This window comes from Mesoplodon densirostris, chromosome 6, assembly GCF_025265405.1.
Source record: "Mesoplodon densirostris isolate mMesDen1 chromosome 6, mMesDen1 primary haplotype, whole genome shotgun sequence".
NCBI classification, from domain to species: domain Eukaryota; kingdom Metazoa; phylum Chordata; class Mammalia; order Artiodactyla; family Ziphiidae; genus Mesoplodon; species Mesoplodon densirostris.
In genome coordinates, this window is record NC_082666.1 from 2,383,094 (window position 1) to 2,408,880 (window position 25,787).

General features: G+C 58.8%; 1 protein-coding gene across 1 annotated transcript; it reads left to right on the top strand.

Annotated features, from left to right (window-relative positions):
- Nucleotides 1-5,229: 5,229 nt before the first annotated feature.
- Nucleotides 5,230-25,787, top strand: DBH (dopamine beta-hydroxylase). The gene is made up of 12 exons (XM_060101532.1): nucleotides 5,230-5,547; nucleotides 7,841-7,987; nucleotides 9,282-9,539; nucleotides 10,504-10,680; nucleotides 11,308-11,410; nucleotides 15,293-15,459; nucleotides 18,644-18,787; nucleotides 19,271-19,309; nucleotides 19,839-19,898; nucleotides 23,790-23,917; nucleotides 24,388-24,547; nucleotides 25,495-25,787. The coding sequence occupies exons 1-12, from the start codon at nucleotides 5,230-5,232 to the stop codon at nucleotides 25,624-25,626; spliced, it is 1,833 nt and encodes a 610-aa protein (XP_059957515.1). The 3' UTR covers nucleotides 25,627-25,787.

The window sequence follows — 25,787 nt, forward strand, 5'->3', positions numbered from 1 at the left end:
ACCACGGGACGGTGTGGCCCTTGACCTCTGAACGGGGTATAGAGGGGCTGGTCATCCGAGGAGCACCGTGGCCGGGCAGCTGAGTTGACCGCTGCCTGCTGGCTCCCTTGTCAAGGCCATCGTGTGGGCGGGCAGGGCCTGCGTGGAGCTGCCTGGAGGATCAGGAAGGCCCGCCCTCTCCTCCAGCCTCTGTGAACGCCTCCAGCCTGACCGCCACTGCCTGTGGCCTTGCCTGTATCTGCCTGTCTCTAGTCTGGGGTCCTCACCTGTGACGTGGTGGTGGTCAGGGTTCTGAATGCTCGAGAACGCCCCGCACATGCAGCCTCACATCAGAGCCGGGCAGGGGCTGGGCTCAAGCACGGAGCATCTCAAAGCATCAGGACCCAGACCCCAGCAGCGTGACAGCTGTCACCTACCTGGATTGGCCAACTCTGGGCCAACAGCAGGTGGACTGACTTCCGGGTGACGTGGTGGCTGTCCTCAGAGGTGACTGGGCTTGTGGACGTGAACTAGAGGTAGGTGTAGGCCTATGGAGGCGAGAGGGGCAGCCTCGGGAAGAGGTAGAATCAGCAGCCCCCCTGCCAAGGTCACAGCCAAGTGTCAGCACCGGTCCCTGGGTGCTCACCCCGCTGGGCACTGTTCCCATTCTACAGATGAGGAAAGTGAGCTTCAGAGCACACAGCTCCGTCCTGACCACACAGCAGTCAGGCTTAGGGCTCAGGCCCCTCTGGGGTGGGGAGTGGTCTGGGTGCCGCCTGAGGACCGGCCACCTTTCTGGCAGTGGCCCCTTCGGAAAAGCTAAAGACACAAAAATTGTGCACCCGCACCTGCCCCCAGGGTCCCCAAACTCAGGAAAGAGGACTGTGTCCTCATCCTTTCGGAGGATGCAGAGAGCAGAACCTGAGGATGTTCTCCTGGTAAGATTCCTCAGGGCCCCGCAGGCCTCACCCCAGGTGTGTGTCGTCACCTCCAGACACACTGGTTAGGGGTGTGTGTGTGTGAATGTATGAGTGGCTGGGGTGCAGACCTCGGATCCGAGGACAGGCAGACTGAGGCCCCAAGAGGAGTCAGGAGACCTCACTGCTGTGGCCCAGGGAGCTCTGGGACCAGTGGGGGCTCTGGCCCAGCAGCCAGGGAGGGAGTGGGCGGAGGTTGGAGCTGAGATGGCCCGGGGTGTTCTGGGCTCCTGTATGCCCCCAGCCCTCAGGCTGTGGCCACCCCACTTGATGCCCTCGGCCCTGGGCATCTCAGGTCTTGGATGTGCCATCCTAACCTCGGGGCCACCAGCTCTAATGGGCAGACACGGGAGAACATACTGGGGCGGCGGATGGATTAGCTGGGAGGGCGTGCTTCTTATACCTTCACATCACAACCAACCATGCTCAGGACAAGGGACAGAGACGTGCCCCCCGGGCATGGGGGTGGGGGCGGTCTCCCTCTCCGGCAGCCCCCAGCAGCCCTTCTCAGCCCAGCTTTTGCCCAGCTGTCAGCTAGAGTGCTGGATCTTTTGAGGGGTGGGTGCTGCCTGCAGCCACCCTGGGGTCACAGGGGAGCGGCCTGGCCTGGCCTGTCTGGGTCAGGTCCCCAACTGGCTTCAGTCTGGTTGCTGTGGAGCCCGCCGGAGCGGCCTCATGTGGCAGAGGCGATGGGGGCTTACAGCGTGAAGCATGACAGTGTCAGAGAGATGCGGGAAAGCGAAGGGCTTATTAAAACGCTGAAATTGCTTCCAAATGAGGTCAGCCGTCGAAGCGCCTTGGAGGAGAGCCAGGCACTGAGCAGTGAACAGTGTTTATTTCCTGACAGGGTGGCAGCGGCGCCCTGGGTGCCACCCCCCCACCCCCGCTTCTGGAGGGCACAATGCGCCCAAACACCAGAGCAGAGCCAGGCCGGGAGGGCGGGTGGGAGCAGGGGGGCAGCACGCCCACCCCCATCCTGAGAGCGCCTGGGGTGGGCAGGTGTCTCACTGACATGGGCGGGGGCAGGACTGCTGAGTACTGCTTCCTTATTCCAGGTCGGATTGCTTGTTTTTTAAAATCCATTAATGCAAGGAACGGCACATCGTGGCAGAGGCCACCTGATTGGACCAGCTCCCTCCCACCCCCGGCTGAGCCCAGAGCCTCCACAGTTTTTCTCCCTGCTTGAATTTCTCCTCCGAGCATCCCTTCCTTCTGACTCCAGTGGAACTTCCCTGACCTTGGCTGTCTCCGGGTACAGCCCCCCTGGCTAAGAGTGCCCTCTGGGGTCCTTGATCTGGGCGCCAGGCCGGCCCTGTCCCCGACGGCACGATGCTGCCCGTCTCTGAATCTTCATCTCGTGTCTGAGGACAGTCACAGGTCGGGCACCCAAGGCCGGTGGGGCTGAAATGAAACAAGTAGGTGAAGGAATGGCCGTGGACACGATTTCTATCTCCTGTTAATTACTAGCATTTGGTAATTTTCATATCTGAAGTCAGCTGAATCCGTTTTGTCAAAAGCAGGAGGAAGGCCCGCGTTCCAGCCCAGTTCTGAGCTGGAGAAAGAGAATGTCTTTTGAATCCTGTTAAAAATAAACATGTGTTCATAGCGCGCTGCTAAAAGCCACGCAGACCTTTTCTCCTCAGCTCTCGGAGCAACTGTTGATCTCACCTGCATCCAGAGGGGAACGCGCCCGAGGTCCGCCGCAGGGCTGCTGACTCCAATCCTTTGCCCTTGCTCCCAGGCCTCACACCTCTCAATCCCCAGCTCCCTGGGGGTGAAGGGAGGAGGAGGGATAAACTATTGTGTCCTCCAGCTCCTCTGTCTCCAGATGGGCTGGGGATCTGGTGGGAAAACGCTTCTGTGGAGAGGCCCAGCTGGGACTCGGCAGGGGTGGAGCGGGGTTCAGACCCAGAGCTCCGACCCTTTGGTGGTGCAGGATGAGTCCTTGGGGTCCCACTACCCCGGGAGAGAGCTGGTGCTCGTTCTGTCTGTCTTCTAGCCAGAGCCACGTGGATGGCCAGGCGGCCCACCCAGAACCAGAGCTGCCATGGAGCCCAGTCACCCTCGCTATGCACCTGCTGGCTTTGTTCCCCCCGTGCCTACCGGGAACACGGTGCCCGCCTGAGCCGCCTGTCTCACCCCCTCCCCATGGCTGCTCCCTGATTGTGGCGGGGGGTGGTGAAGGTCCATAGCACCATGGGATCTCAAATGCTACACGCCTGCTTAGGCACCACAGACGAGGAAGTTTGGGCAACATTTTAAAGAATGAGGCGGTGCCCTGTGGGGCGAGGCCTTCGGAGCCTGGTCTGGGGTCTCCCCTGGCCCATGCCCGCCTGTCTTCTGTGCAAGACAGCATTACCTAAAGGCCTTTGGGATTGATCCTGTAGCCTGACACCCCTGGTGCCCCCCCAACCATGGGAACACCGTCCTGCCAGGCTCTACCTGAGTCCCTGCCCGGGCTCCAGGAAGCACACCTGCCACCCCAGGCCGAGGGACATCCCTGGCCTCTGTGTTGTCACTTGTGCCGAGGGTCTGAAGCTTCCGCAGCCCCAGAGGGCCTGCTCTGGTGGCCCATTATCCTTCCATATCTTTCCCCAGGCCCAGGACGGGGGGGGGGCCTCTGGTGGCATCCTGCGCTCATTCATGTATTCATCCGCTCATTGGCTGATTCACTCACTCAGCCCTTTATTTTGCTCCAGCTCTGTGCTGCCCTGGGGAACGGGCCCCAGCGGTGGGTGGGCAGGCAGTCCCTGCCCCGTGGAGAACAGCTATTGTGGTGTCAGCTCCATGAGTGACGTGCCCTGTAACACCTCCACCCTGTGTGCAGTCAAGGGGGCGGGTATCCCACAGCCTTCTGTAGCATCTTTCCTTCTTTGGCCCTGTTTGCAGGGCAGCCCGGCCCCTGGGAAGCAGAGACCAGCACCCACCAGGCCCAGGGGAGGGGAACTTACTCCAGATTTCATACTCATGCAGAGACACAGTCATTCCTTCCTAAGGAACAGAGTTCAGAGCAAAACCAGAGCCGCCTGCTGCTGCAAGCTCTGGGCCAGCCTTTGTCACTATTGGAGGATTTGTGGGTCTTTGAAGACGATATTGGGAAACCAAGTTCTTGGTTTCTCCAGAGAGAAGAGGAATTGGAGGAGGAAGAAGGAAGGAAGGGAGTCAGATTCCTGGAAGGAGGAGGCCAGGTTCAGAGCAGAAGGCAATCAGGGACAACTTCCTGGAGGTGACAGCACACGTCAAGTGCACTCTGCACAGAGAAGGACAGGAGCGAGCTGGGATGCAGAGAGACGGACACATGAGGCTTGTGGAGCTGTGAGTCCCAGTGGGCCTGTGCAGAGGCTCTGTGTTGTGTGTGGGAGAAAGCATGCAATTGGCTGGCTGCCCTGGGAGGGTTCAAATTCAGTCGGGGTCCACTCTAGGCTAAAGGACATTGTGGGTTTTGGAGCTTTGGAGACGGGGAAGCAGGCCTGTCCCTCACACCCCTTTCTGCAAAGTCCGTTTGCCCCAAGAATTGTGCCCTGCCATCTACCCCTCGGCAAGGCATCCATCAAGAAGTCTGCTCCCCAGCAATGTGCCCTGCTGCCTGGGGCCCCCAGAAATCCACCTGCAATCTGCCCCCACCCCCAGCAGTACACCCACTCCTTCTGGAGCAGCTGTGGCACCAGCTGGAGCCTGTGGGGAAATCGAGAGAAGACAAAAGTGGGAACAGCAGGCCACGGAGAGAATGTTTAAACACAGGGACTATTTGGGGCTCGTCTTTTATTTTTAGTTTGAAATCGGTCCACCCTCCAGTATTATATCATAGAAGCAGCTCCCTGAGCCTGCAGCAGGGAGGTCTCACTACTCACTGGTCACCCTGGAAATAACCCCTCGGCGCCTCAGTCTGCCCATCCACGGGTGGAGCAGCATGGGCCCAATCCATCAGCTCTGCGGGGACGGGCCCAGGCAGCCGGCCTGGTGGTCAGCCCAGTGCCTGGCTGGAGGCCGTCTGCAGGGAGGAGCCCCTTCCGGACACCTCTCAGAGACTATCCAGGGGGAAGGAAGCCAGCCTGTCTGCTTCAATCCCCGCTGATGATGTCCATGTGTTATTAGTGCCAATTAGGAGAAGCAAGGGCAGCAAAGCGTTTGGCCTGGGGCCCGGCCTGGTGGGAGGGTCACTGGGACAATTGAATTCCCCACCAGACAAATGTGATTACCGGTGGAGCCCGGGCCCACCCCCTGTGGGGCCGAGACATAAATGGCCAGGTGGGGCGGCCAAGCTCACCCAGCCATGCAGGTCCCCAGCCCCAGCGTGCGCGAGGCGGCCTCCATGTACGGCACAGCGGTGGCCGTCTTCCTGGTCATCCTGGTGGCCGCACTGCAGGGCTCGGCACCCCCCGAGAGCCCCTTCCCCTACCGCATCCCCCTGGACCCTGAGGGGACTCTGGAGCTGTCGTGGAATGTCAGCTACGTGCAGGAGACTGTCCACTTCCAGCTCCTGGTGCGGGAGCTCAAGGCCGGCGTCCTGTTTGGGATGTCGGACCGTGGCGAGCTGGAGGACGCCGACCTGGTCGTGCTCTGGACCGACGGGGACAGTGCCTACTTTGGGGTGAGTCTTCCCTCCGCGGTGCTCCTGAACTTGCCTTTTCCTCTACACTCACCATCCTTAACCTGGCAAAGGAAGTCTCCCTTCTGCCTCTCTGGTCACATTTATTCTGAGCATCCCTTGTGTCCCAAGCTTGGGCATCTCGGGGATGCTGATGTAAGGACAAAATGGGAAATAGATGACTTCCATGGTCCTTGACTGCACACCCCAAATGACAGAGCTCCACGTGCCCAAGGAGCACAGCCGCACACACACGAAGGACACACTCGCCACATAAACACACGTTCCCCACCACACCTGCCCTCGGGAGGGCGGCCCCCACGTACCCACCCGCACAAACAACGCCCAGAGGTCACTTGCGGCCAAGCACGGTGGCTGGCCTGCCTGCCCACTGCCAAGGACGCGGTGCTTGTACACGTGGGTGACCTGAGCAGGTGCAGACTCCCCGGCCCCCAACCCAGGCGTGGAATGAACCGTCCGTGGAGCTAAGCCAGGACGCTGAGGGCGTGCGCCTCACTCCACGCCTCACATTCACACCCATTCTTGCCAGAAAGGGCGAAGGAGGCGGGGAGGCTTCCCTTCAAAGGAGAGAGGTTTTGGGGGCCCTCGACAAGCTGAAGGGAGGCCCTCGGGGTTGGGGGAGCCTAGGCATCTTGCCCTGAGCTGCCACCCTACAATTCTTCCACCCTGACCTCTCTGGGGACCGAACCCAACTCTCTCATGGAAACAGACGCAGGAGGGTTAAAATAGTTTTTAAGTCAGGAGGCACTTTATCTGTGAGCAGAGAGGCTCTTACTTCAATTAAGTGTGGGAATCCAGCAGGAGCACCGAGCCAGGGTCAGGATAGGGCCTCGCGTAGCTCATCTGCAGAGTGGGTACAGTAATCATTCCCCACCTTCTTGGCATGTGTGGGTTCACACGAGCTGGTCTTTCTGGAACCCGGTGGCGCTCTGTCCGACCCCTGCCACAACTCTGCAGGCAGGAAGCGGCTCTGCCCACTTCCCAGGGGAGGGTGGGTGAGCCCGACCACCAGCCGGGCGGGGTGGGGCCTCCTGGGCCCCCGGGCTGTCCCACCTCTCCTACACCAGGATGCTCAGTGGCTACGGGTCACGGCCAAGAAAGACCTGGGCAGTGCGGTTCTGAGCCGGTCCCAGAGGAGCCGCCAAGCCCGGGAGCAGCTTCCCCGGCTGCCAAGAGAGCAGGGGTGACTTGGTCCTCAGCACAGGCAGGATTAATTTGCACAACAAATTCCTGTGCAAACAAATGTCAGACGTGTTTTCCTCCTTTGGCAATATGTTCAACAATTACACTCTAGATTTCCAGCCGAAGGATCACAAGCTGACGTTCTGCTTCCGTTTAAAATGTGTCCTTCTGTAGTTCAGCAGTGTACCCCAGCACGAGCTTCACTGTGGTGCTTTTCTCTAGGGAAAATTTGGCCAAATCTTTTGCAGGTTTCTTTTTTGCTCAGGGAAATGAGGAAAACATGCTTTAGCCCTGAATGCAGGGTTTAAGACAATCCTAAGGCCAAGGACTGGTGGTCCCGTGTTGTTCCTGAACTGGAATAGCGGCCTGCTTGTCGGGGGCAGGGTTTCCCTCACAGCCTCCTTGCCAGGTGGACGGCTTTCCGGGCCCTGGTCTGGAGCCCCAGGGTGGCCGAGCCTTAGAGCCGGGTGCCAGGGAAACAGCTAGGGGGAGGGGAGGGCAGGGTCTGGCCAGGACCACCACCCTCGGACATCCTGGGGAAATGCAGCGGGTCCGTTTCCTCCTGGGCCTCGGTTTAACCTCTCCGGGCAAGGCTAAGACTAGGGCGAGGTGGGCAAGATGCTGTGGGGGGGGGGGCAGCGTTTCAGGCGGGCTCACTCTCAGGGGTGTGCAAGTGCGGGGTGGGCCCCCCACACCCTCTCCGAGGCTCCGTGGGCTGTTAGGGTCCCTCCCTCCACAGACCAAAGGCGGTGCTTTGTCTAAGCCTCCACATTCCCAATCATGGCACCTTCTTTGTGATACAGGCTCCTGGGTCCCATGCAGAGGTCTGGGAACCTGCATGGCTAACCAGCCCCAGTGAGTCCTGGCTGGCGTTTGAGGCCGTGTGTCAAGGGCACAGAGGAAGAGAGTGGGGTGGGAGGTCAACTCCACTGTCTCAGGCAGACACCGAGCGTGGCCGTGACGCCCACCCCGGGCAGAACCCCAGGAGCCCCAGGGCGAGGTGTGTCCAGGGGCTGCACCGCGGGCGGCCAACCCTGAACTCTGGCCCCACGGCTCGGCCCCTTGTGCTCCGAGCCCGCCCTTGCCTCTACAGGACGCCTGGAGTGACCAGAACGGGCAGATCCATCTGGACGCCCAGCAGGATTACCAGCTGCTGCGGGCACAGAGCACCCGGGAAGGCCTGTCCCTGCTGTTCAAGAGGCCCTTTGGCACCTGTGACCCCAAGGATTACCTCATCGAGGTGGGTGGCAGCCCGCTTGCCCAGGAGACCGTGGGCTGCACGGAGCCCTCTCGCATCCCAGGGCAGTATCCCTGGGCCAGCCGTGCACAGAGAGCGTGGATTCCAGAGGCGGCCGGGTGGGGACAAGGCAGGTTGGCAGAAACCAGCTCTGCCATCGGCGTCTGACCTGGCAAGCAAGCAGCTCTCGGTTGACACGTAGCTGACATGTTTCTAGATGTTGGTCTCGCCCCAAAGCTTTCAGACAGGGACCTGAGTGGTCTTCCTCCTGACTAGTTCTCTCTTCCTGGTCCAGCATCTTCAGTAGAATTCTGGAAAGAGCCCAGGAGGCTTGGTTTCCCAGACTGGCTCTGTGGCCAACGGGCTGTGAGGCTCAGGGCAGGTCCCCTCCTCCTCTGGGCCTCAGTTTACTTGTCTGTAAAAGGAGAAAAGGGAATTAGACCATCTGTAAGGCTCAACCTGCTCTGTCTAGTAATTCACAGCGGCAACAGATCTAAAAATCCTTAGGCTTCTCACGCTGCTCCAAGACCCTTAGGGAAAAACAAACCAGTTATCTCCTGAAGACAAAATCCTTTCCACTTTCCAATGCACCTTGACACCCAAAGTCTGTGTTATCTTTATGGCGTGTCAGTGACATGGGCTGGCCCAGTGCTACACGAGGAAACTGAGGCCAGACAGGGCAGGACTTGCCCAGGGACATGGCAGAGAGAGGACAGAGCTGGAGCCAGAAGAAGTGTCCTTCCAGAAGGAGGTCTGAGTCCTCACCCTCCTGGCTCACCTTCCCCATGGACAAGGGCAAGGGCAGGCAGAGGACCCTCTCCCAGAACTTTGCATGGCGTCTGGTGCCAACGTGTGCTCAGCTCAGAGCCTCCAGCGTGGGTGTGGGGAAGCCTCCTGCCTGGAGCTCTGAGACACCTGCGCAGAGAACAGCCCTGTCCCCAGTGACCCTGGGGGTGGTGGAGGGAACACATGTCCCAGGTGAGCCAGCCGGCCTGGTTCACAGCGACCCAGCAATGGTTAGTTGAATGGATGCTAAGCAAATGTAGATAGAAAGCATTTAGGAAGACAACATGTATTAATGGCTGGTACAAACCGTGGGCTCTGGGGGTGGTCGGCGTTGGATTTAATCCCAGCCAGGTCCGCACAGAGCCTCAAAGCTCCCCTCCTTCAGGGAGGTGAGAAACGGGCATGTCACCAGCCAGGCGAGGGTGGGTAGGGACCTGGCGTCTCCCCGGTTACCAGAAGCCCAACTCTGGGGGTGTGAGTGGACGAGTGCCGGGCCCTGTCTCGCCTGCAGGACGGCACCGTCCACTTGGTGTATGGGATCCTGGAGGAGCCGTTCCAGTCGCTGGAGGCCATCAATGTCTCCAGCCTGCAGACGGGGCTGCAGAGGGTGCAGCTGCTGAAGCCCAACATCTCCATCCCAGCCCTGCCCTCGGACATGCGCACCATGGAGATCCGCGCCCCAGACGTCCTGGTCCCCGGCCAGGAAACCACGTACTGGTGCTACGTCGCCGAGCTCCCGGACGGCTTCCCTCGGCACCACGTCATCATGGTTTGTGGGCCTGGTCCTCATCCCAGCTCTACCTCCCACCTGGGGCCTCAGAGGTGGCCTGTCCTGGGGCGCTGTCCATGGTCCTGCTTGGACCAGTGACCTCTGTGGTGTGGACCCCAGGCAGGGTCTGAGCTTTCTGCAGCCACAAGTGTGCTCTGACCCCCCGTCGCGCTGCTCACTCCCCGCCCTCCCGGGGCTGCTGTGCCCCAGCTTCCCAGCCTGGACCAAAGGCAACTGATGTCTTGATTTTTGCATCTTCCCCTGGGACTGGAGCGGCTGTCTAGCTATTTATCTGTCCGTCAGGACACCCTCCTCCTTCATGAAATAACAACTCAACTCAGAGCTCAACTGCTCTAAACACCTTCCTGCAGATATAACAGTAACGACGGTAGCTGTTGACTGTCCCCTCTTTGCCCGGCCTGGGGAAAGAGGAGGCGGTTTACCCGCTCCATCACCGCCATACCACACACACAGTGCTGATATTATCACTCCTATTTCCATTCGAGGACATGCAGCCCAGAGAGGTAGTGTGAGCTCCCAAAGTCACACAGCAGGAAGCGGTGGGCCTGACTCACAGCTGCACCTGCCCCCTAGGCTCAGCCTTGCCTTGGGCAGTCTCCGTGTGTCTGTGCGCCACTGCCACGTTCACACGAGGGCTGCTGCCTTCCTGTCCCCCAACCCCCTTATCGGGAAATGACTCGCCTGGGTCCCCTTCCCTTTGCTCCTGAGCTCACTGTGAGCTTCTGGCAGATTCTGCCTGGTTCCAGGGTGGTGGCTCCACCCCCAAAACCCTGAGCCCCAGAAGCACCCCTGGAAATCTCCTGGCTCAACCCTCCCATTTTACAGAGGGGCAAGCAGAGGCCCACGGAAGGGAGCTGCTGGGTGAGAGCCCCACCGGTGGGGGTGAGCAGGTGGGTGGGCGGGGTCTGCTGTCCCGGGTTCAGTGGATGCTCCACTCCCACAGTACGAGCCCATCGTCACCGAGGGCAATGAGGCCCTGGTGCACCACATGGAGGTCTTCCAGTGCGCAGCCGAGTTCGAGAGCTTCCCCCACTTCAGCGGGCCCTGCGACTCCAAGATGAAGCCGGAGCGGCTCAACTACTGTCGCCACGTGCTGGCTGCCTGGGCCCTGGGCGCCAAGGTGCGTGCCCTTCCCGGCATCTCCCCAGGGGGCCCCCACTTATGCATGAGAGCCTCCAAGAAGGGAGCGCTGGAGGGAGGCTGTGAGGCCCCCAGGGCAACCCAGGGCCCGAATAACCCCGTCTCCCCACCACCTGTACGTTGTTGGAATCCCATGGCTCTTTTGAGCCACGAACGCCTTCTCCAGCCTAGGTTACTTTCCTGTAAAAATGCAAGAGCCCCACGACCTAACATTCCTCGTGGGAATCGCTCTCATTTCCCCGATCAAGTTCCGCTGGACTTGGAGGGGTCTGTGCACAGGGTGGTCCCGGGGCTGGCCTCCCTGGGCTGTGTCCAGGGTCTTCCAGCAGCTTCCTCCACCAGCTCAGAGGAGGGGCTTGGGCGGTGGGCTCGCCTTGGGGCATGAGCTCTCCCCACTCCCTGACCCCGAGTCTAATAGGAATGTTGCATGGGCTGGTAATGAGCTGCCCATCAGGGGGAGAGTCCTAATCTGGCTGCCCTACCAACAGCACTCACTGCAGCTCAGGCCCCAGCACATGGGTGGGTATGCCCTGACCGCCCCTGAACCCCTCTCTTGACACCCCAGTCTCTCTGCCTGGACTGACCCCACCCTCCCTGCTCCCTGCAGGCCTTTTACTACCCAGAGGAAGCCGGCCTTGCTTTCGGGGGCCCTGGGTCCTCCAGATTTCTCCGCCTGGAAGTTCACTACCACAACCCGCTGATGATAAAAGGTAGGGAGCTCCGAGGTGTGCTTCCAGCATTACCGTGCTCCCCTGGGGAACCCTGGGCGCGGCCATACCCAGTTAGGAAGATAGCCGGGCTGGCGGGGCTTAGCACCGCATCCCTCTCCCCGCAGGTCTAGCCTCCTTGTCACGTGGCCCACCGCGGCCTGCGTCCCTCTTGTGTCTCTTGTTCACTGCACATCTCCTGGGCCTGCGGTGGGTTCCCCAGGCAGAGTCTCACTGGCTGGCTCAGTCGCACAGTGGGGGCCCAGCGTCTTTACCCCTCCCCCTTCATAAACACCAGCTGCCATCAACACGACGCTGTTCCAGGTACCACCTGGGAAAGGCAGGTAGAGGTTTCTTGTGTGCCTATTTTGCCGAAGAGCAAATTAAGGCCAGGGGTAAAGGGACACCTCCAGGGCCGTGAAGCGAGTAGGAATTTAGAGCCAGGAGGTCTGGTCTGACCCGTCTCCGTGGCCTCTGTGGTGCAGCCGTGCTATGGCTGAGCCCACACCTGAACCTGGCAAGCTTGGTCTGATTCTGAAGCTGTAAGGAATCACTTAGATGTCGGGTCCATCTGAGTAAAGACAGCTCACCCCTCCTCCCACACCCTTTCCTCATTGGCACCCGACAGAGCAGAAGGCTAGCTAGCATCAGGGTGTGCCAACCAACGGGGTCACAGACAATGGAGTGAGGTCACAGGCTGGAGTGGTTCCACGTGCCGTCTCCCCTGAAAATCTAACTTCTGTGAGGCTGCTCAGACCAGGAGATGCCCCCCAATCCCTGACCTCCACTCCCCAAAGGGGTGACTCTGCAGCACCCATGGGAGGTGGCTTTGCCGTCCCCAGAACAGGCTGGGCCAGGACAGGGCACCTGGCAGGATGGCAGGATGCCAGCCACTCCAGAGCCAACATGATCCCTGCCTAGATAGAACCCAGCCTCCAATGGTTTGACCATTGGGAGGCACGGCCCCAGGACTGTCCTCAGGACAAGGGGAGTGCCTGGCTCACTGGGGGGCGTTTCTGGCTATGAACATCCCCCCTGCTTCTCAAAACCTGTCACAACAGAGCAAATGCATGCCTGGAGTGTGAATGTGTCGATGGGATTTTATTTCCATGTGTTCTGGTCAGGGTGGCAAACAGGTTCTGCTCACCGGGCTCCTCTGACTGACCCTCAGCTGCAGCCCCAGATCCCTGCTGGAAAGGTAGCTGAAGGCTGTACTGGGATTGATTAGCGATGTCTGCCCTGGGCGCTGGAGGGGTGGCTCTCGTTTGTTTTGTGCTGTTGAATTTATACTAGGCAAGCAGAAATCCACAAGACCCACTCCTGTGAGATGCAGGATCATGTCTCATCCCCCAATTTACCACACCAGACCTTACATCCAGAAAGGTGCAAAGGCTTTCTAGGAGGGAGACACGAGCAAAGTGCCAGAAAGTATGAAAGGAAGAGTCCACACAGCCTGGGTGGCATCATGGCGGCTGGTGACCTGGGCCTCGGGGGACCAGGAGCATTTTCACAGGGGAAGCTGACAGGTGCTTCATTCCAGATGGAGGGAGAGACTGTGCTGTTCACAGACACGGAGGAGGGAAAGGGAGACAGGCGGTCCAGCCCGGCTGCAATGTAGGGGCTGGGAAAGCAAGGTGGGGGCAGATAGCAGGGACTGCTGGATCATCCCGTGCCTGAAGGTGGAACAACCAGGGTCACTGTTTAGGGTAATGATGCCAGTTGATACTGTATCAGAAACTGAAAACCTTTTCCTCTGTTTCACCAGCATCTTCTGCCATAGATTGCCACATAGCCCTCTTCCTCTCACTCACTCTCTCTTTTTTTAAATGACATTTTTCGTTTGTGTAAGTGAGGGGCAGAAATAGTCTGAGAGATTAGACATCAGCTCCAGGCCAGGTCCCAGCCTGTGTCTCCCTAGCTGCGTGACCCTGGGTGGGTGACCCCTACCCCTGCCCGTGCTTCCTGACCTCCCTCAGCTGTCCTGAGTCTGGGAAAGCTCGTGCATGTAACGCTCCCAACTGGATGTGGGCACCGGGGTGTGCTCAACTAATAGCCGCTAGCAACTTCTTCCTGGCTGCATAACTAATACTTTCTGCCACCGCTGGAATTATCTACAGAGCACCCAGAGAGGAGCATAAGTCAGCTTGGGCCTTAGCATGATACGGGATTTATTGCTCATTTAAAACCTGAAAGCAAATGGATTTTTGAAAACTCCTTAAGCATCAGGGAAGTCTGTCTCTTCCTGATTATCTGCTTGTATTTACAGATCTTTTGCCAAATATAAGGACGCTCCTGTCACTTTGCAAATCTGGAGAAGGGTCTCTTTTCTATAAATATCAAAATTCAACAATTATTTCACTATTTAATCCCCATCTGAATTTTAACCAATTGCATCTCCCTTTTTATTATGATCCTCTGATGTAATCAGCCCAGAGATACAGAGGCGGAGTTTGGACATTGCGGGAGGAGAATGGGGCAGGGAGGGAGGGAGGTAGGCAACGGCAAGACGGTGTGTCCTCAGCTCCACCTCAGGGCAGCGGAGCAGGGAGACAGCCTGGGGTCCCAGCTCGGCCACGTCCCAGCCCTGCGATCTTGAGCAGGGTCTTCAGCTCAGGTTCCGGGCCTCAGTTTCCCCGTCTATAATTGCGGGAGGATGATTCTTCAGTTACACGGGCTCCCCCGCCCAGCTCCCAGCTCTCCTGCCCACTCCGAGGGGATGGGCCACGTCCAGCCCTTAATCCTCCCCCAGGGGACCAGCCCCGAAACGCTCAGGGCCTCGCTGACCGACTCCTGGCAGGGAAAGGGATACTTGAGACCTGTGGGTGCCGGCATCCCCAGACCTCCGTCCGTCAGCTTCGTATGACCACTGGGAGGCTGCCCAGGGAGCCGTGTACTCTCCAATTTGTCGACTACAAGAAGACCTGGCAGGTGTGGCTGGAACACGATGGGCAGAAGCACCAAATTCTTCTTTGGAAGAGGTCCTTGACTTCGAGCCCAGAGAGGGACAGCAACTTGCCTGAGAACACACAGCACACTGTTGAGCTGATGGGACCCAGGACGGTGTGTGAGCCGGGGGGCTGCACCCTTAGTGCTGACCCTGCTCCACGGGTCCACGCTCCTCCTTAGGTTTCTCCTGTGATGTCCTCCCAGCCTACGCAGCCCCTGGGTCAACCCTGCAGGACAGGAATCAAAGGAGGAAGGAGGATGGCCACTGAGCCTGTGCGTCCGGAGCCTGTGCTCCGCAGCGGGAGAGGCCACAACAGTGAGAGGCCCGCGTACCGCCAAAAAAAAAAAAAAAAGAAAAGAAAAAAAAGGAGGAAGGAGGGAGAGAGGCCACAAGAAGGATGTGCCTTAAACGCTTCTTGCTGGCTTCACCACACAGACTCACGCTCACCTGCCCGACGGGGCCAAGGCTCCTCTGTGAGGGTGGCCATGCCCTGCTCTCCGCCCAAACCTCACCGACAGGTCGTCCTGCTGGTCAGTTCCAGCTCAGAGCCCTTTGAACCAGCAGGAAGAACATCAAAGCCCTTCCCAAGCCCTCTGAGGTGTTGGCGAGCTTCCTAAACCCACTGCAGGCATCTCACCCGACCCGGTTCAACAGCACGGTTTTCGGTTTTCTTTTGTTGCCTTAATCAAGTCTTTCCAAAGCATTCACCTCGTTTTCACAGAAACAATGGCTCTTGCTTTGCACGTGGGAATGGCACAGGTGAATTGGTCCTTGTGGTAACCATGGCATCCGCCTGGGGTAAACAGGTTTGGGAACAAATGCAGGTGGGAGCAGGTGTGTGACTGGCGCCTCCTGGTTGAGGGTGGCTAGGGTCGTCCGTGTGCCAGGCGGGGGTCGGGGCGAGGGGCTCCGCTCACCTCCGTCCCTCCTCCTCCCAGGCCGGCGCGACTCCTCGGGCATCCGCCTGTACTACACAGCCACGCTGCGGCGCTTCGATGCGGGCATCATGGAGCTGGGCCTGGTGTACACGCCCGTGATGGCCATCCCCCCGCAGGAGACGGCCTTCGTCCTCACCGGCTACTGCACGGACAAGTGCACCCAGCTGGTGAGTGGGCCGGACATGGGGCTGGGCCTGGCACCGCCCTGCTTCCCTGGCTGAGGCCCCGAGGGTGGGGGCCGAGGTCAGTGGCTTGTGGCTTTGCTTTCCCCACCCTGCAGCTCCACCAGCGCCACCCCCCCTACCTCCTCTGGATGCCGAGGGGCCTTCCCGCCGGCCGGTCTGCGTCTGCACCGTCCTCTCAGTAATAACTGGCTCCCATTTAGTCCAAACCTGAGCCAGTGTTTAAAATATGTGTTCATCCTGTGAATGAGATAGACACACATTCACCATGAGAAATGCAGGCAGTGCAGCTAACACCCCTTGGTCCCAGCAGCCTCTCCTCCTCCCCGAGATAGCCAGCTGCTGGATCTCTTGTGCCCCTCCGGACTTTTTCCCTACCTGTTTCTACAAGCCCTTACACGCGGCGTGTTTAAAAACACACTGAATAGTGAACGTTTGTCCGTGACTTGCCCTTTAACCGACGCACAGCACGGATTCAGCAGGGACTTCACTGGCGCTGGACCAGGTGAGGCCAGCAAAGTGCCTGGGGCGCAGGACACAGGGGAGCACTGGTCCCCAGGGCCACTGTGCGAGGGCAGGTGTGGCACAGGTAGTGCTTAGACTCGGGAGCAGATGGAGGGACCGAGCTTCGGGAGGAGCGGAAGTGACTCCTCCAATTCTGGGCCCTCGGTTCTCCCCGGCCTCCCCCAGTCCCGGCCTGTGCTGAACTGTCCCCCCGTCACCAGTATCCAGCCTGCTGTCAACTTCCCACTGACAGGAAGAAGCCCTCAGGGAAATTCTGTGCCCACGGGAAATGTCTATCAGGTGTATTCTAGAGGTGGAATTGCCACGCACAGGGATGTGAGCTTTAATTTGAATAAATCTGGCAAAACGCCCCCCAGAAAGCCCATTCTGGGGCTTCTTCCCCCCACAGTACCAGAGGGTGCCTGGTGCCCCAGACTTAATATGACCCACCATATTATCAATGCTTAAAATATTTTCTCAATCACTTGGGAGAAAAGCATCACTGTTGTTCAATTTGAATTTCCCCATTTGTAGAAGCTGAGGATGTTTGCACCTGTTTCTTGGCCATTTGCCCCTCCTTTCTGCGAATATCTGTTCATAACGTTGTCCAGTGTTTCTAGTGGGTTGTCTGTCTTACTATTGGTAGAAACCGATAGTAAAAGGAACCAAAAGTTATTTTTATGTGGTGGGTGTTACGGCATGGTCTGTTGGGAATGCTGCAAACACTCTCTCCCATGAGGTACCTTTGCTTTTCACGATGACCTGCAAGGTGAGTGTTAGCGTCCCCACTTCACAGATGAGGAGACTGAGGCTTGCCGGGGCCACAGTGCCTCCAGTTGCAGAGTGAGAAGTCAAACATGGGTCTCTGACGTCACACAGCAGCCTGCTCTGTGATGCGGTTTATATGCGGATTTGTCTTCCCAGTGAATTGATTCCCTGGGATTTGTTCTTCCCGGGAGCTCCCTGAGCCTCCAAGTCTTAGGCGAGCAAAGGGCCCTCGAGCTGAACAGACAGAGCTGTCAGACTGCTCTGGCCTCATCTGCATCCACGGTAGGTCAGCTCTTACCTGAGACCCGGGGTGACAAACCGTAACCACACCAGCATCTGACACTTCCCCGTGTCCCCAGAACGTGGTGACACCTTGCCGTGTGAAAGTCTCTGTGGCCTGAGCCTGGAGCTGGGGCTGCAGACTTACCGGCCAAGAGGGGCCCCAGGCCAAGTGACTGACCTTTGCCAGGGGTAGACGGGTCGTGTTGACCCGCTGACCTTGAGAATGCCTCTCACCAGCCTGGGAACGCAGACCTGCCTTCTCTCACCAGAGTCTCTAAATACTTTACAGCACAAAATAAAAATAACTCCGTTTTCTTGTCCCCCTTTAAATGGTACATTCTTTGTGAAAATCGCATCTCTGTGGACTCTCATGGAAGGGCCTCCGGCAGAGTGGGGGTCTCATCTCCGTTAGCAGACCTCCGAGGGGCGTAATTTCTGCAGTCGGAAGTCTGGCCTGGTCTAGGTATCCTCACCGAAGACAAGCCAAGAAGAAGTACAGTGTTTTGGACCATAGGCCCCAGGACAGCAATCCCCCTGCACCTGTTACACAGCCACGACTCTGGGCCAGTGGTCGGCCTCTGGGGACCAGACGAGAGAAACCCAGGGCCCCATTGGTCAGCAGGTGCTCCCAGGCCTGGCCCCAATTGTCACAAATGTGGCCACAAGGTTTCCCAGTCCTCAGATCATTGCGAGGGGGCCAGAAGGTATCCATAATGACGAGGGCAGGGGACGGTAGCTGGAGGAGAACAAGATAGAAGCACAAACGTGAAATCGGGTGACCTGCAGAAGTGCAGCAGCAGCCTGGGGTCACTCAGTGACGGGGCGAGGGCACCAGGACCTCCCTGAGCAGCCGATGGGGTGGACGAACACGGCGGTGTGTGGTCAGGGAGATGGCCACGTCGAGGAGAAAAAGCTTGACATGTGTAATCCGTTTTAGGAAACATTCTGTCTAAATCAAGTGAATGTTAACGCAGGGGAAACATCTGGAAAATTGCCGTCTGCCCTGGTGGTGATGTGAGGGCTGGCCTGTTTCCTCCGTGCTGCCTGCCTGCACCACGGCTGTAGTACCAGGTGACAGTGACAGCAGGGAACAGCTGCCTGGCTGTCATGCGGATGAAGGGAGGTCATGCCGAGGGCAGCTGGGGACATGCCAGTGCTGGAGGCTGGCAGAGGCTGGACAGGACGGCCCGGCACTGCTGTGCCACGTCGCCCGCCGGACGTGAGGACCCTAGTCTGTGGAATAAATGCAGAATGAACCGACCAGCCTTCGGGGGCTCAAGAGAGGACCCAAAGGGAAGCCATCGGCAGCCGGACGAGCCTCGGGCTTCTCTCCAGTTGCAGAGCGCGGGTTTAGTTGCTCCACGGCATGTGGGATCTTAGACCCCCAACCAGAGATCAAACCTGCATCCCCTGCCTTGGAAGGCGGATTCTGAACCACTGGACCACCAGGGACGTCCCTCTACTGAGTTTTCTGATGGGGGTTTCACCGATCCGGGAGAAGGAAGGGCCTGGGTGATGCAAACGGTCCCGGGAAGTAAACTCACGTGGCCGTTCCGTGGCCCTGGGGGGTGCAGACAGCCACGTGGCCAGGCCCTGACCCCCCCCATCCCCGCAGGCTCTACCTCCTTCCGGAATCCACATCTTCGCCTCTCAACTCCACACGCACCTGACGGGCAGGAAGGTGGTCACGGTGCTGGCCCGGGACGGCCGCGAGAAGGAGGTTGTGAACAGGGACGACCACTACAGCCCGCACTTCCAGGTAGGGACCGCCACCCCACACCCCTTCCCCGCCCCGCCCCGCCCTGCTGGCCCGCGCAGGACATGGCTGTGGGCTGTCCGACCCTCCCTCTCCCAACGGCCATAGAAACGTCCCCATTCCGGGGCTCCCTCTCCTGGGCCAGGCCCAGACACCCGAGGAGCACACACAGCCAGCCGGTTCCTCTTGCGGATTTCATCTGGGGGAGGGACTCCGGTGGGGGATTCTGGTGTGTGGCCGACTGCGGGATCTGGGGGACCCTGGCAGCTTGATGGTAACATCCATCTTAGATGACCACCTTCTTGTCATCCGTTCCTGGCCAGAGGCCAAACTTAGCCAGTCCTGGCTTCCCACAGAGGGGTCGGGGGGCTGTGTCTGCAGTACTCTGAAGTCCCCCCTCCCCCCTACTCTGCCCCTCCCCCCTCTTCCCCTCCCCTCCCCTCCCCCCCCTTCCCCTCCCCTCCCCTCCCCCCCCGCCCACCCCAGGAGATCCGCATGTTGAAGAAGGTCGTGTCTGTCCACCCGGTGAGTGCCCGGTTAGGGAAGGGGGGCCAGGAGGGCCATCCCCAGAGGGGAGGGACAGGAAGCAATGGGGGAGGGCAGAGGCCGTGGAAGGCCTTCCAGAGCCAGGTCCATGCTGGGCAGGGGCTGGGGCTGCCCCACCGTGACTCACCGGGACTACACAGAGGGGCTGCCGAGGGGCCGGAACCAGACGGCACTTGGGGTGACAAGCATCCTCCCGCCTGATCAGCTGACCGCAGACCCGAGAGCTTTAGGGACAGATGAGGGCATGGGGGTCACGGTGGGTCCACCCATCCCCAGGCAACCACCGGCCGGCTCTGGCCCATGTAGGAAGGGGCCACAGAGGCCGACGAGTAATCACCCCCTGGGGACACTCAGAGAGTGACCCTCACGTGTGGGGACCCAGGGCCCACTGCTGGGTTCCTCAGTAGTGGATTGACTACCGCAGTCAGACACCAGGTGGGACGGGCCCAGTGCACCTGGTACCCGACGCGGGCAGGTGCTGATGGGCCTCTGTCGGCTTGGTTCTCAGGGAGACGTGCTCATCACTTCCTGCACATACAACACGGGAGACAGGAAGCTGGCCACGGTGGTAAGTCACCTGACTTCTTGCCACCTGCTGCAGAGCACGTGGACAAGTCTTATCTCCTCTAGACCAGAGGGCAGGGCTGCCCGTCCTTCATTCATTCAATCAACCAGTGGCTCTCAGGGTGTGGTCCCTGGACCAGCAACATCAGCATCCCCTGCGACCTTGGTAAAAAAAACCGATGGTAAACCCATTGGTTCCTCCCCAGACCTATCGAGCTGGAGCTGGAATTTGGGTGGTGATACCGGTGACCCGTGGTTTAACGAGCTCTCTGGGTTATTTTGATGGCTGCACTAGGTAGAGCGCCACGGCAATACATATCAGCACTAGAGCTGGTGCTGGGGAGCGGCCACAGGCCTGCCACCAGCGACAAGCAGAGTTGGGATAAAACTAAAGACGCGGTGGAAGTGCTGGGAGCAGGGCCAAGAGAGGCGATTGTCAGACAGAGATCAAGGAGGGGGAGAGGCGGGGGGAGGGCCAGGCAGAGGGGAGGTGGGCAGGCAGGCAGAGGACAAAGGTCATTCTCACACCTTTGGTAACAAACCTGCAGCTGCTTTTCTAACAAACTGTTAATCAGCAAAAATAAAGGGGCTACAGAAACATTCATTGTTACGCTGTCCCCTTTTGGGCTTCATGTTAAGATAATCCTGTGTAAATGTACAGTTGACTCTGCTCTGGAGGGATAAGACAGGGGTTCATCTGGGCTGGACTGTGGGCAGCCCAGGAGGAGGATCTGTCCAGGGGGAGACTGTCCTCAAGGCTAGGTGTGCAGGCAGTGCCAACAGATAGGTGGTCACATGACGAATCGAACAGCTGGGGCACCTCTGAGAACAAAGGGCGACCCTGTTAACAATTATGCCGGGTCAACAGGCACAGACCAAGACCGCCCGAGCGCGCCGACCACTTGCTGACAGAGTCACTGACTGTCTCGATAGTCAGCGTAGGTCCCAGGAATCATCCTGGGAATCACGAGGTTCCGAGTGGACCAGACCTGGTGTGGCATCCCAGCCTGCGCTGTCCCCTCCCCTACCCAGGAACTCTGGTCTGCACCCGGTGCTGCTCTGTCTTTTCATTCAGCTGACATTTATGGAATGTCTACTCTCTGTCCCATTTAGTTTCCTTTAAAATAGCTTTATTGAGATATAATTCACACACTGTACAATTCACCCACTTCAAGTGTGCAATTCAATGACATTTAGAATATTCGCTACGTGCAACCGTCACCGCAGTCAATTTTAGAACATTTCCTGCCCCCAAAAGAAACCCCAAATCCTTCAGCCCCATACCCTCAGCCCCAAGCAATAACGGATCTACTTTCTGTCTCTGTGGATTTACCAATTCTGGACTTTCAGATCAACGGAATGATATAACCTGTGCCCTTTTGTGACGGGCTTTTTTCCACTCAGCGTCATCTTTTCAAGGCTCATCCAAGCTGTAGTGTGAATCGGTGCCTCATTCCTCTTTCTGGCTGAATAAGACTCCATCGTGTGGGTGGACCACAGTTGTTTGCCATTCACGCGTGGATGGACACTGGGGTGTTTCCACCTCTTATTTAGGGTTCACACCAGTTTCCAAGGTAGGAATCCTTGTCTCTGTTTTCATGGGTGAGAAACTGAGGCTCAGAGAGGGAAGATACTTGCTGAAAGTCACACACCTGACAACTAGGGCTGAACAGGCATTTAGCCCCGGGCTGTGTGCCTGCAAATTTCCTGCCACGTGACCCCTCCCTCCATCTGGACTTAAGGTGACAACTGCTCTGGGTGGGGGGGGGCCAGGAGAGCTTTGCAGGCACGCAGCCCTGCCCTAAACCCCAGCACCTTCTTCTTTTTTTTTTTTTTTTTTTTTTTTTTTTTTTTTTTTGCGGAGCGCGGGCCTCTCACTGCTGTGGCCTCTCCCGTTGCGGAGCACAGGCTCCGGACGCGCAGGCTCAGCGGCCATGGCTCACGGGCCCAGACGCTCCGCGGCATGTGGGATCCTCCCGGACCGGGGCACGAACCCACGTCCCCCCCATCGGCAGGCGGACTCTCAACCCCTGCGCCACCAGGGAAGCCCGCCAGCACCTTCTTTATGAGACTGCAAGGGGGGGCTCAGCACATAACAACAGCCGCTAACGTGGAGCGCCTCCTAACCCTAACCCTTCTCCACGCGGAGGACTTGCTATAATGACTCAGCCTGTCTGTGCGTAGGAACGCTTGAAGCTTGGCCAGGACCCTCTGAGGCAGCTGTCCCAGGACACAGTGAGATGGAGCAACTGGGGGCACCCAGCTGGCAGGGAGCAGGGCTGGTCCAGGCGCCAACAGTGCACGTGCCTCTCGGTAGGGGGTTTATGAGCTGAGCAACGCCCCAGGCGGGACTGCAGCATCGCCTACTCTGTGGGCGAGGCCACTGGGGCTGAGGGTGGGAGATGTCAGGCACCTGCTTGGCATCCAGCCAGTGAACGGGGAAGGGGAGCCCCCCAGGCCAAGCCCCGCTCCCTGCCCCACCCGACCTCATCCAGGAGAAATGGTGTCACGTCCGTCCGGGGATGTTCTGGCCACATGAGTGCTCTTGACGGCCTCAGGCCACCGCCCCACGCCCTCCTTGGGGAGGTGGCCACGTCACCAGGCGGGATGACAGCGGAAGGCAGCAGGGACTTCCCACACTCTGACAGCCCCGGGCCTGAAATGTGCCTTCCATCCCAGGGTGGAGACAAAGGGAGGGCTTCCTGAGCGGAGCCCGCAGAGGGTCGGGACTCTCTCTTTTGATGTCTGAGACAAGCAGTAGGAGGCACAGGAATCTGTGGAATTCCAGGAGGGAGGTTATCTCCGTGATCTGAGGCCAGAACAGAACAGGTGAGGAAAGGAAATGGGGGGTCAGAACCAGGGAACAATACAGGTGAAAACCCTCCCCAGAGGTGCCGCTCAGGAGCCGGGCAGCGGCTCCTGGGGAATTTCCTTTTTAAACAGTCATCCTTGAGCAGAGCTGCCCCCGCTCCTTGTCCATTGCTTGGCATGAGCCCTCAGCTGGGCTTTTTACAGCGCTTTTGTTCTGCCATAAAGAAGCAGATGCCTTTCTTCCCTCAAACTTTCCCACCAGCCAAATAAAACCCCCCAGGCCCACTCCATGGTTCACAAAGTGCTGGGAGCCTGGGCAAAAGGCAAAGGTGGGCGGGGCCATGCACCCAAACCTGCCCCTGCCCTGCCGGGGTCTGAGCCGCTGCCAGGCGGACCTCCGCTCCCTGCAGCCTGGCCCTTCTGCTGCCGGGTTCCTCCTCTTCCTGGGTCTGGGCTCCATGTCCAGTGGCTCTGAGACCAGGGACCTGGCCAGGGGCTTAAAGCTGGTGGCATTCTGCTCCCTCCCAGGATGACAAAGCCACAGGTTTCCCTGGGTGGCTTGTGACAGCCTCTAGTCACCGGCTTCTCTTCTGGAGCCCCTGCTCCTCCCAGAGCTGAGTTCTGGAAATGACGGGTGGCCACGTGGTGTCTTCTGTGAGGGGAGGCCTCCCCTGCTGTCCCCAGTCCCCAGGCTCACACCGCAGACTGAGGGGACAGCTCCCCAGCCAAGGTTGGGAGCCTGCATCCACTCAGGCCTTGCCCTTTACCCTCCCTGGGACTCAGTTTCTGCATCCATAAAATGGGTACACTAATACCCCTCTCGGGTGCCTCTGTTGTAGTTTGATTCCTAACAACACTTACCACCAACTGAGACGAACGTACTGGCTGACGTGTTTGCTATTGGTCTCTCCCGCAAAGGCTGGGAATTCCAAGAGGGCAGGGACTTTGCTTGCTCAGAACATGGTCTGGCACCGCGTGATGAGGGAACGAATGAATGCATGAATGCAGTGAATATATGAGATGTTGAGCGGCAGCGTCCAGGAGTAAAGCGCCAGTGCTGACGGGCGTCATCTCCGTCCCGCAGGGGGGCTTTGGGATCCTGGAGGAGATGTGTGTCAACTATGTGCACTACTACCCCCTGACACAGCTGGAGCTCTGCAAGAGTGCCGTGGACCCTGGCTTCCTGCAGAAGTATTTCCACCTTGTGAACAGGTGATGGCTCCAGGGGAGCACGTCTGCTGTGTCTTCCATCCCTGGTCATGGCAGGGGAACCCCAACCCAGAAACCCCCAGGCCCTGTTAGGCAGCTGGGTGAAAGTGAGGAATCCAGGAGCAGGGGGAGCACAAATGTGGCAACCATGTCTCCACTCCCCCTTGAGGTGTCTGTGGCAGGCATCACTAATCGATCCCCGCACTTGTTTCCTATTGAGTCTGGACTTGGCCTGAGAAGCCCCCTCCACCCAGCCCTGGAGCAGCCATTCCCAACTGATCCAAGCTGGAAGAAGAGATGAACCTATTAGCCATCGCCAGCAGGGAGTCAGGGCCAAGGCAGTATGTTAGGAGGCTGGTGGCCTGACGGCTACTCTGGGGACCCCACCCATCTACAGGGAGGCGTCACTTGCCCTGCTGGGCTCCCCTCCCCTCTGCCATACCCCACTCTGGGCTGTTTCTTCCCCCAACAAGGTTCAACAGCGAGGAAGTCTGCACCTGCCCTCAAGCCTCTGTCCCTGAGCAGTTTGCCTCTGTGCCCTGGAACTCCTTCAACCGCCAAGTGCTCAAGGCTCTGTACAGCTTTGCCCCCATCTCCATGCACTGCAACAAGTCCTCGGCTGTCCGCTTCCAGGTATGCCTGCCCTGTGTGTGTGTGTGTGTATCAGGGGCACGCCAGCCACCGCCCTTGGAAACACCGTCGCCCCTTCCCAACCCCCAGCGGCAAGTTCTGCGGCTGCCCACCTCTTTGTGCCCCAGGCCCCTCAGAGGACCCCGGCATGGGTGACAGGGCTCCACCCCAAGGAGCTGGCAAGACGCACTCACACAAAACAGTTGAGTAATCTGGTGGTGACAGACGGGCCCAGACAGACAGCTGACGGTCTGCAGAGGGAGAAACTGACAGCCACCCCAGAAGGGCGCTACCCGCTCTCTGATGCCGTCACATCACGGGACTCATCTTGGTGGTATGAGCAGGCCGCCAGCAAACTCCCCCAGAGCCTAAAAATAAAGTGCTTAGGGAGGGGCAGGTGAGAAACCAAACAGTCTGAAACTGCAGGCTGGTTTCTCTCCTTATCTGAGACCCACTGGGATTCAAAGGCATCTCATTTATTCCCCGGGCCAGCCGCCTGTCTGAGGCCAGGGCTGGTGCTGAGTTAGGCGTGGAAGGCTCTGCAGCCTGCAAATCTGGAAGGCAGGTTTTCTGGAGGCATTTGGGAGCTGGATTAATCGCTAAATCAAACATTCCAAGCACCAAGGGCGGGGCTCATAATGGCGCATCAGAGAGTCGTTTGGGGCAGACGTCTGATGCGGTTAAAATGTGCCTTTTGATGCAGCCTTGTCATGGGGCGGGGGGATCGCTAAAAAATCAGCCTGTGCCCAGGGCTTCTGATTGCTTCTCTGAATGAAGTGAGCGGTGGCCGAGGAGGCAGATGGGGGGCTAGGATGGCTTCCAGGTGAGGACCCCCAAGTAACAATGGGGGGTTGGTTTGGGACAAGGTGAGTTTAAGGGCAAGTGCCTGGGGAGGTGGCCTCCGCTTCACCCCTCCAGCCTCAGTTTACCTCCTGGTCCCTTCCTTGCAGGGTGAGTGGAATCTGCAGCCCCTTCCCGAGATCATCTCCAAGCTGGAAGAGCCCACCCGCCACTGCCCAGCCAGCCGGGGTCAGAGCCCCGCCGGCCCCACCATGGTCAACATCGGCGGGGGCAAAGGTTGAGCGGGTGTGGTCTCTTTGCTCCCCCCTCCACGCCATCCCTGTGGGCTCACGCCAGCTCTGCGCACCCCCCTACTCTACAAAGACCCCCATGGAGCAGCTCTGTGTGCCCAGGATGAGGGGCTGGACCAAGCCACTGCCTGAGACTAGGGTCCATTCCAGCA

What these genes read in the sequence shown, in the direction of transcription:
- DBH (XM_060101532.1), top strand. Translation starts at nt 5,230, where the DNA reads ATGCAGGTCCCCAGCCCCAGCGTGCGCGAGGCGGCCTCCATGTACGGC. An exon ending in CTCGGCACCACGTCATCATG is followed by an intron (nt 9,540 to 10,503) that starts GTTTGTGGGCCT and finishes CCACTCCCACAG; the next exon opens with TACGAGCCCATCGTCACCGA. An exon ending in TATTTCCACCTTGTGAACAG is followed by an intron (nt 23,918 to 24,387) that starts GTGATGGCTCCA and finishes TCCCCCAACAAG; the next exon opens with GTTCAACAGCGAGGAAGTCT.